Raw genomic sequence first — 10883 nt, forward strand, 5'->3', positions numbered from 1 at the left:
AACATTACACCATTGGATTTTTGGCAGAACTTTGAGGATTTATTTTTAATTCATAAATTGGTGAACAAGGGATTGGATTATGTCGGAGATTCAAGTATTTTTTAAAATTCATGATTGGATTATGTCGGAGATTCAACGATTTTTTAAAATTAGTAAATTGGTGAACAAAGGAGTGTATGGGCATCTTTATTCCCATAAACTATGCAGAAAAATAAATTAAACGGGCTCTAACCATTGTAAACAAAAGTCCGTTGATTAAAATCCATGCCGGAGAGCACATGGGACATTTGATTTACCAGCGCTGGTTATCAAAAATAGGGGGGACCCCAGGTCATTTTTTTTTTTTTTTGTTATTCAATATCCACAATTGTTTGCATGGCAATTGTCTTGCTCTTATCCCAATTTTGCTTCCTATCCTTGCCGCCCCCTATCCTTTACTACAACCATTTTAGAGCACCAAAAAGTTCGGGTCCCCATAGATTTTTAGGGGGGTCCGGGGTCCTGGGTCAAGTTCAGGTAAAGTCTGGGTCCCAAACTGAATTTTTAACTAAAGCTCGCTGAACCTGGTGAATCTAAACTACCATGGGCCCGCTCATCCCTAGTGGTAACCAATTTTTGCATTCTTGGGCGTGTTGGTGAAAAAAGGTGCAAAATAACTGCCCATGAATTGAGGAAAATCAAGCGTGAAGCTGCCAAGATGCTATTTGCCACCATTTTGGCATATTTCAGAGCTGCAACGTTACTGGAGTATCAAAAAGCACAAGGTGTGGCATACTCAGGGACGTGGCTAAGGTAAGGAAGGCTGAAAAACAACCACCTTTGAACAAGAAACATAGGATAAAACGTCAAGACTGGGCCAAGAAATATCTTAAGACTGATTTTTCAAAGGTTTTATGGATTGATGAAATGAGAGTGACTCTTCATTGGCCAGATGGATGGGCCAGAGACTGGATCAGTAAAGGGCAGAGAGCTCCACTCCAACTCAGATGCCAGCAAGGTGGAGGTGGGGTACTGGTATGGGCTGGTATCATCAAAGATGAACTTGTGGGACCTTTTCGGTTTGAGGATGGAGTGAACCTCCACTCTCAGACCTACTACCAGTTTCTGGAAGACAACTTCTTCAAGCAGTGGTACAGGAAGAAGTCAGTATCCTTCAAGAAAAACATGATTTTCATGCAGGACAATGCTCCATCACATGCATCTAACCACTCCACAGCATGGCTGGCCAGTAAAGGTCTAAAAGATGAAAATATAATGACATGGCCCCCTTGTTCACCTGATATGCAACACATAGAGAACCTGTGGTCCCTCATAAAATGTAAGATCTACAGGGAGGGAAAACAGTACACCTCTCGGAACAGTGTCTGGGAGGCTGTGGTGGCTGCTGCACGCAATGTTGATCGTAAACAGATCAAGGAACTGACAGAATCTATGGATGGTAGGCTGTTGAGTGTCATCATAAAGAAAGGTGGCTATATTGGTCACTAATTTTTTGGGTTTTTGTTTTTGCATGTCAAAAATGTTTATTTGTAAATTTTGTGCAGTTATATTGGTTTAACTTGTAAAAATAGACAAGTGAGATGGGAATATATTTGGTTTTTATTAAGTTGCCTAATAATTCTGCACAGTAGTAGTCACATGAACAAACAGATATCATTCTGGCCTAAAACACACTTCCGCATAAAAAACGTCCATGTGACACGGTCCATTTTTCGGGTCCGTGTTCCGTTTTTTTGGGGCCTTTCTCCGGTAGGTATGGCATCCGTGTGATGGCGTATGCGAGCCGTGTGTACGTGTAAAATGTCCGTGTTTGTGTGTAAAATGCCCGTGTATGTGTACGTGGAATGTCCGTGTGGAATGTCAGTTTGTGTGGTGCACAATGTCGTTGATACATGTCGGCTGACAGCAGACAGAGTTGCGCGATGAGAATGAACTCGGGTGAACTTCACCCGACTTCATTGTCATGCCGCGGCTCTGTCTGTGTGCCGCGTACTGATTAGCGGTCACCTGTGAAGGATTCACCAGTGGCCGCTAATCCCTCGAGTGACTGAAGTGAGCATATAATGTATGCGGCAATTCTGGGCGGCTGCTGACTGATATTGTTAGGTTGGGGGGCTCCCCATAATGTGGGGCTCCCCATCCTGAGAATACCAGCCTTCAGCCATATGGCTTTATCTGGCTGGTATTAAAATTGGGGGGGGACCGCACGCCGTTTTTTTAAATTATTTATTTATTTATTTTACTGCACAGTATAGACACGCCCACCGGCTGCTGTGATTGGGTGCAGTGAGACACCTGTCACTCAGCGTGGGGGGCGTGTCTGACTGCAACCAATCACAGGCATCTGTGGGTTGGGAAAGCAGGGAATACGAGATTTATTAATGAGCGGCCAGCATATTTAAAGTAATAAGATCGCTAGTGTAAAAACGCACACGCACGAATCGTGCTGAACACGGACATACTCCGTGTGTGGTCCGTGCAGGCACGGACCCATAGACTTTAGCGGGTCCTTGCCTGCATGCTGCCGGCCAAAAACGGATATGTCGTCCGTGCAGAAAAGCGCATACACGTACTTATCACACGGACACATGTTCCGTGTGATTTTACGTGTGTGCCATCTAACATTGAATAACATGGGTCTCCGTGTGTAAGTGTCTCCGGTACGTGCAAATACGTACCGCACACGTACAAAAAAAATGGATGTGTGTTGCGGGTCTCTAAGATAGCCAAATCTAAAAAAAAACCCACTCCAGCTTCCACAAATATTAAGCTTTGATATTTATGAGTCTTTTGGGTTGATTGAGAACAGAATTGTTGATCAATAATAAAAAAAAAATCCTCAAAAATACAACTTGCCTAATAATTTTGCACACAATGTATATTACATGAGTTCCAGCAGTTTTTTAAGGCTAGATTTACACTAGAGACAAGTGTAGATATTGAGTGAAATTGAATTCTCCTTGAATATTACAAAAATCCAAATTCACCAAAATGCTGATAATTTGTAAATCACCTCACAGATTCATCAAATGGCTCCTGGCTGGCTACCATTTTTGAATTGTAAAGGGCCTTCAAAGGGTTAAATAACAAAAAAAAATACTTAGGATATTTTAGAGTTAATGTCGCTGACCCCTCTGCTCTGCAGTCCACACTCCTATCTGACTCAGGGAAACTTATCATTGCCACTTAATTCTCGGGCCTCTTCAAGCTAGGCCTGAACTTGTGACTTTGATGAGGCTTTTGCTACTTTTGGACATGTGTTGTAGCTTTAGGTCGGAGTCACACTTGTGCATAACTCACGTGAGTCTCGCATTGCATCTCCTGGCACAGTCTGCCACTCTCTGGACAAGAGCCTCATGCATTTCTATGCAGCCAAACTGTTCCTGTCCAGACAGCGGCACGCCATGCCAGGTGACGCGATGAGAGATTCGCATGAGTTACGCACAAGTCCCTTGCAAGTGAGACTCCGGCCTTTATCATACTTTTGCAACAATGTTCCGGGCCTCATCAGAACTCAGTCTGTGTGTCTTGAGCACGAAGAGATATACGGATTCAGTAATTGGTGGTGGTGGTGGTAAAAAGATGCACTGAGGACCGTACAGATGATGGTGAAGAGCAGAGACATCGGTGAGGTGAGTGGTAAAGTAAGTATTTTTTAATTATATACTTCTCACAATATGCTATGAGGTTTCTCCATCCCCAGAACATAATTAGGGACATCCAATTAGTTAACGACTTCACGGTTAACAGAATCTTCTAGGAAACTTTGTTAGTTCCCCTCATCTCTGTTTCACACATCTATTTTACTCATCAATGTGTCATAATTTTTTTTAAACTGACAGCACATTGACCTATGTAGTTCAACAGAACCATTAATTCACATATCTGTTTTTTAATTTCACTGATTTGTGTGAATATTTTGGTAAACTCAGTGCATGTACTACAACTCTTCTGTTTTTGCAAATCACATTTAGGCTTACAAATGTTTGTAGGTTTGTTAAAACTGGAGGAAAATTTAAAATATCAAGTTTCCATTAGTTTTCCATGTTTTTTTAATTTATGTTTAACGTATCCCAAGTGTCAATGTGAATAAAAATGCACATTACCTCCTTAAATTTCTAATAAACAAATAAGAAAAAAAATGCTAAATTAAAGCAAAAAAAAGATGACAAATTAGAAGTCAATTTCTTATGATTATTAGAAAGGAAGCGGATGAATGTAGCCTTAGGCGGGCTTTGCATGTTGCAAGATCGCAAGCCGATGCTTTGATGTTGCACGCGATAGTCCCCGCCCCCGTTGCAGGTACGATATCTTGTGATAGCTGGCGTAGCGAAAATTATCGCTATGCCAGCTTCACATGCTCTCACCTGCCCTGCGACCGTCGCTCTGGCCGGCGACCCGCCTCCTTCCTAAGGGGGCGGGTCGTGCGGCGTCATAGCGACATCACACGGCAGGCGGCCAATAGCAACGGAGGGGCGGAGATGATCAGGATGTAAACATCCCGCCCACCTCCTTCCTTCTCATTGTCAGCCGGGAGGCAGGTAGGAGATGTTCCTCCCTCCTGCGGCTTCACACACAGCGATGTGCACTGCCGCAGGAACGAGGAACAACATCGCACCTGTCTCTGCACCGGTATTATGGAAATCTCAGACACTACACCGATGATACGATAACGACGCTTTTGCGCTCGTTAATCGTATCATCTAGGATTTACACACTACGATGTCAAAAGTGACGCCGGATGTGCGTCACTTTCGATTTGACTCCACCGACATCGCACGTGCGATGTTGCAACGTGCAAAGCTGCCCTTAGCTTAAGTCAGACACAATTTATTCAATGGCGCTCACTGTGTACACCGATCCAGTCCGGTTTTTATAGACAGATCAGTTGCTGTACTTTTTGATCCAGCAAAAAAAATAAAACAACCTAATCCAGGTCAACAACAGAAGGGATCAGTTCCCAATCACTTTTCTGAGATATTTTTGTACCACATTGGAGGCCATTAAGAGGAAACATGAACTTGTCAATAAAATGCCTCCCAAATTGTGGAACCAAATTTTAACCAGAGGAATATAAACTAAAAAAAAGTTCATTGAGGTCTAAAACGTGAAATAATAGATTTAAAAATAACGTTGATATGTGGAATTAATTTTCCAGCATAGAAGTTGACTAATTTGGGGTGAAATGACAATGAAAATAAATATTTTGTAATGCATTTAAAATAAAGAAAAACAATCCTACTAAGGTTGCCTATAAAACGTTATCAAGCAGATACAGTGTTGTAATAAAACAAAACAAGTTAATGATTTATTTTGGCCTTGGTCCAGAGAACTATAATGACACTTCTTTATCTCAGGATTTCTTTTTACTTATGACCAATAAAAACCTGCTGCATAATTCTTATATAAAATAATAAATCCCTGTTAACAATTATATTTTACTTTGTAACTCAGCCATATTTTAGAAACTATGAATTGTCCTTGATACGGCAACTACTAGCTTTTTAGAGGAGGGGACTGCAGTGCCAGCTTACTTATCTTTGAAAGAACTCATAATAACTTACCACCCCAGAGAGGAATGGTTGTTATGAGCATTTACATGTGGTCAGCTCATACTCATAGTTTCATAGTTTTTAAGGTTGGAGGTAGACTTAAGTCCATTGAGTTCAACCCATAGCCTAACATGTTGATCCACTGGAAGGCAAAAACCCATGGAACAGACAATAAGCTCAATATTAGGGAAAAAATTGCTTCCCGACATTACATGCTGCATTCAGACTGGTTCCCTGGATCAATGCCCAATCATAGAATCTAGGGCACAATAATATTATATTTTTCAAAAAAAGCACTAAGGGCCTCTCTTAAATTTTAGTAATGAATCAATCATTACAACATTATATGGCAGAGAGTTCCATAGTCTCACTGCTCGTACAGTAAAGAATCTGTGTCTGTGATTATGATTAAACCTTCTTTCCTCTAGACATAGAGGATGCCCCCCTTGTCCCTGTTGCAGGTATAGGTGTAAAAAGATCATTAGAAACAGCTCTCATATATTTGTACATTTCAATAAGATTGCCTCTAAGCCTTTGTTTTTCCAAACTGAATAACCCCAAGTTTAATATTCTGTCTTGGTACGACCATCCACCTATTGGTTGCTCTTCTCTGCACCTGATCTAGTTCAGCTATGTCCTTCTTATACTACGGAGACCAAAATTGTACATAGTATTTTAAGTGTGGTTGCACCCATTATTTTATTAGCTTTGGCAGCAGCTGACTGTCACTGCTCAGTAAAGTTGAGTTTCCTGTCCACCCGTACAGCCAAGTCTTTTTTGCATAGTATTTAACAATGAAGTAGATAGTTATACATTTTATTACCTCTACCCAAGTGCATGACCTTAAATGTATCCACATTAAACTTCAATTGCCATTTCTCAGTCCAAGCCTCAAGCTTAAACATATTATTCTGCAATATTAAATTATCCTCCTCTGTTTTAATTATTTTGCAAAGATTAGTATCATCAGCAAATATTGAAATTCTACTCTCTATTCCCCCTACAAGGTCATTAATAATTATGGTAAAAAGAAGAGGGTCCAATACTGATCCCTGTGGTACGACACTGTTAACTGTGACCCAGTCTGAGTGTTTTCCATTAATAACCACCATTTATTTCTTATCACTGAGCCAGTTCTTAACCCAGTTACACATATTTTCCACTATTTTCATTAATCTACTTACCTCCTGGTAAAAGCTGATCAGATTAGTTTGACAGGACTGACATACTGTCAGTCTCAAACTAGGTTGCCTAGGACTTGACATTGAAAATAATTTAAGGAAGCCCGCTCTTGAAGGTTTTTTTTTCACTAAACCTGTCTGCAGTGTAGTTTTTGTGTTGATATATTTACCTACTGCCTTCTATGGGATCCAGCGCTGTTCTGCTCCTTTTCTGGGTAAGATCACAGCTCTTCAGACTCCCCAGGTAATGCTATGCTCTGCATGATCTGGAAATGTCTTTTACAATGCTATACTATAAAGCATCATAATAACGAGGCAAAATGAGACTCCATATACATACTTTGTAAAAAAGAATAGAGTATAGTGTGATAGTCTGAACAATGGTGATGTCACCCAGAAGAGGAGCAGAACGTCACTGGATACAGGAGAAGAAAGCAGTAGGTGAGTATACAGACACACTACACGACATACACATATGCACAGATTAGTGGAAAATATAACTTCATGGGAGTACTTCTTTAAAGGGGTTGTCTGTTACTGGACTATGACATATTATATGCAAAAATTGATATAAAAAGGTGTATACATAACTTCAAGACTGGTGCTATTTTCCAATGATAACTGTTTCTGCAGCTTACAGTATTTCATCAGAGTGGATGTCCACTCTATGTAACATATCATGATATAAACCATCAATTCTGTAACATAGTATATGTCTCAGGGCTTGTCAGGTCTAAGTCTATAAGTCTGCAGTCACTCTAGGTGTTACTCTATGTTACTATAAACTTATGAATCCTCACATTGTGTGCACTGTGCGCTGGGAGGATTTCACCAGTTTCAGAGCTAGGAATAGTGGTCACGTGGCATTCAGTAGGCGATAAGAATAGTCTCAGCCAGAATCCTACTACTTGCTCAATACATTTGCATTGAGTTTCTGACCAATAAGTTTCATTGTGTTCTTTACTGTTTAAAGGGAACCTGTCACCTTTAAGCTGCGGCCACCACCAGTGGGCTCTTATATACAGCATTATAACATGCTGTATATAGGAGCCCAGGCTGCTGTTTAGAACATAAAAAACACTTAATAATACTCACCTAGGAGGTAACTCCGGTGCAGACTGGTGAAATGGGTGGCGCCTCCTCTTTCGGCATCTTGGTCTTCCTTCTGAAGCGGCGTGCATAACGCATCCTATGTCATGCACACAGGCCGGTATTGAGGTCCTGCGCAGGTGCACTACAATATTTTGATCTGCCATGAGGAGGGCAGGTCAAAGTGCACCTGCGCAGGACCTCAGTGCCGGCAAGTGTGGATCTTAAAATCTTCTAATCAGCCAGAATGTGGACTAATCAGGGTCAGGGCTGATACAGGTGATGAGAATCTCTGCGGAATAAGTTAACACTCCATAAGCAATAGCAAACTGAAATGATATTTCAATCACTACTGCTTTGTTCATCTGTGCCGTTTTTCTTTTTCATCATGTGTCCTGTGTTTTCAAAAGTAAGAATAATGAAGTCTTATAACATAGAAGAAGATGAGCACCACAATATACTGAATGCTATTAGGAAAAAGAGATAGGACTTCACTATATAGATGAGTAAACCCTGGTGTGCAATCAACCCTGCAGAAATGCACATAGAGAAAAGGGGAGAAAAAAGCTGCAGGGTAAAAAGGATTGCACCACCGCCAAATACTGAATAAAGTTGTGATGTTTATTTAGGTATAACAAAATTTCACACAGTTTTAAAAACAATTACAAACACTATCAGATGAAGATACATATAAATAGATTATTATGTATATATAGAATATCGTCTCCAGCACTCCAGAAGGTTAAAACTATTTATTGAAACCCAGGAATCCTGGAGTAAGGCGCTATTAGCCGAAACATGTCGGACTTCTCTTGATGTGTCACCCCCCACTGTGATCATGATTTTTGGAATTTTTTAAACGGATTCAATAAATAGTTTAACCTTCTGGAGTGCTGGAGACTATATTCTTTATTGCCTGGAAGTGTTCTGCCTGAGGCCAGGGCAGCTCTGTGCACCAGCATCGCTCATGACTTTGGACTATTAAAAGGGTGAGCTGAATCAATTTTTCGATTTTTTTCTGTATTATGTATATATGGTATACTATATATAATAGAGGAGGTTCCCTTAATTATATATTATAATGGTCTTGGTTCTCATATGCACCAAAGAAGGGTGAGGTTTAAATATATTGTATTTACGTACATGGATATATACAGTATATGGAATGAAAAGTTGTCACTCAATATATAAATAAGGTTAAATACCATAATGCATACAGTCCGAAAGTATCCAAATAATCAATCCAAATGAACCAGGTATCCACAGACCATAGATCCTGGACATGGACCCCAGACCGCAGATCACAGACCCCATGCATATCTCTACCTTTGTAGCTTTATCAGTAATAACAAAGAAGTCTATTACTCGTTCTTAATACAACCAACATATGCAACCGCATATAACAATTGAATATTTATTAGATGTGTAAAATAATTAAAATATCAACATACAAAGGTTGTTTCCAAAAAAATAGATCCACTGAAAGGGTACATATAATATTGGGAACACTCAGTCAGAAAACTCCCAATGTAGTGTAAATAATAACAACCAATGATTACAATTGGACCAATCAAAATACAAGTAGTACAAGTATTTAACACAAGTGTGCTTAGGAGATATCCAAGAGAAGTCACATAATAAATATATAGCTTTGCATGAAAGATCTTATGGTAACCCGCAGTATACCTATAAGGGAGTCAGCAAACAACGGTAATGGCGTCCCACACCCATATCAAAAACTCTGGAACCCTGATGGAAACATGGCATCCCATTATGAATTGGATGGATCCACTAGGACCCCTAAGAATCTTTTTGAAAACAAGTCCATTGTTCCTGTTAGCGGTATATGTTGAGCTGCTATCACACTTGCACCCTGTCATAACTCATTAATATATACAATAGTATTATAGTCAATTTAAAATTGCTTTCTATTTTGAAATAATTTTCATAGCAAGCAACCAAATCATGCAATATATAAAGAAGTAAACACCAAGTTCTTCGGAAACTCGATAAAGACTATAAGCATCATAAATCAGTAAATATTTAACAAATATGAGTATAATGTGTGGGCAAAGTCATCTTACCACCTCCACTGTAAAGTAGTTGCATATTTTCAAACTCCAAAGATGTATAGGTTGGGTCAAGCACATCACTATAGTTGGCCATTTCCATGTCCATTACTGAATTAGTCATCTTCATTGTGACTTATGAAACTAGACGACCGTCAGACTTCAAGTAGTAAGATCTATCCCCTATTCCTCATAAGCAAATAGACAAATCTTTGAAATGAAATCTTCTCTGAAGGAGGAGCTGTAGAAATGCATCTGCATGCTACTTTATACCTTTACCTCCTTTTTTATGGTGGCTTGATGTAATATTTATGATAGCCTTGGAATGCTCAGTGGAATATTCTTATCAGAACTTTGTCATGATTTTCTTTTTTTTTCCCTTAAATGTAGGCAAACTTATAAGATACCTTGTAAGTGCAATATCTAGTCTAAGAAACGTACCTAAGCTTATCTTGAATTTATACTTCACATTGTAAAGAACCTATGTACACAAAGCTTGGAGGATCATTTATCTCAACTATTGTATGAATCACAATTCTAAAAAATGTCAAACAATATTAGAAATTTGTTGATGAAACTATTTGTTTCTAAGAACATTCCATTATGAAATGCTGCATACATGTACGATTATGTGACACTAAATGGATGAAAAAGTTGTAATATTTGTAATTGTGATGTTAATTTTTACACATAACAGTTGATGAGCTTCATTATGAAGGAATCAGAGATATGACTACTTACTAATTACCTTTAAAGCACCACATCAATACGCTACAAAACAAATCAATATAATGCAAGATGAGAAATCTAAACAAAAAAGTATCTCAATTTTCATTGAAGTGTTTGGATATTGCAGAGAATATTTGGAAATTCCATCAATTAGTTAATAACTTATAGTGCTGGTAATATTTCAATATTCAAAAACTATGTGCCCCAAACTTTGGATTACAAATAAAATAGTTGTATTTATTTTATATTGACAAGTCCTAACA

At 39.1% G+C, this 10883-nt stretch overlaps 1 protein-coding gene across 1 annotated transcript in view; it reads right to left on the minus strand.

Annotated features, from left to right (window-relative positions):
* Positions 1-10106, minus strand: part of HNF4G (hepatocyte nuclear factor 4 gamma) — a 57463-nt gene extending 47357 nt beyond the window's left edge. The window contains exon 1 of the mRNA XM_075316299.1: positions 9907-10106. Within this exon, the coding sequence (XP_075172414.1) occupies positions 9907-10021 (115 nt within the window). The 5' untranslated portion in view covers positions 10022-10106. The remainder of the gene's footprint in view (positions 1-9906) is intronic.
* Positions 10107-10883: the final 777 nt, after the last annotated feature.

Source organism: Anomaloglossus baeobatrachus, chromosome 6 (genome assembly GCF_048569485.1).
Source record: "Anomaloglossus baeobatrachus isolate aAnoBae1 chromosome 6, aAnoBae1.hap1, whole genome shotgun sequence".
Classification (NCBI taxonomy): Eukaryota; Metazoa; Chordata; class Amphibia; order Anura; family Aromobatidae; genus Anomaloglossus; species Anomaloglossus baeobatrachus.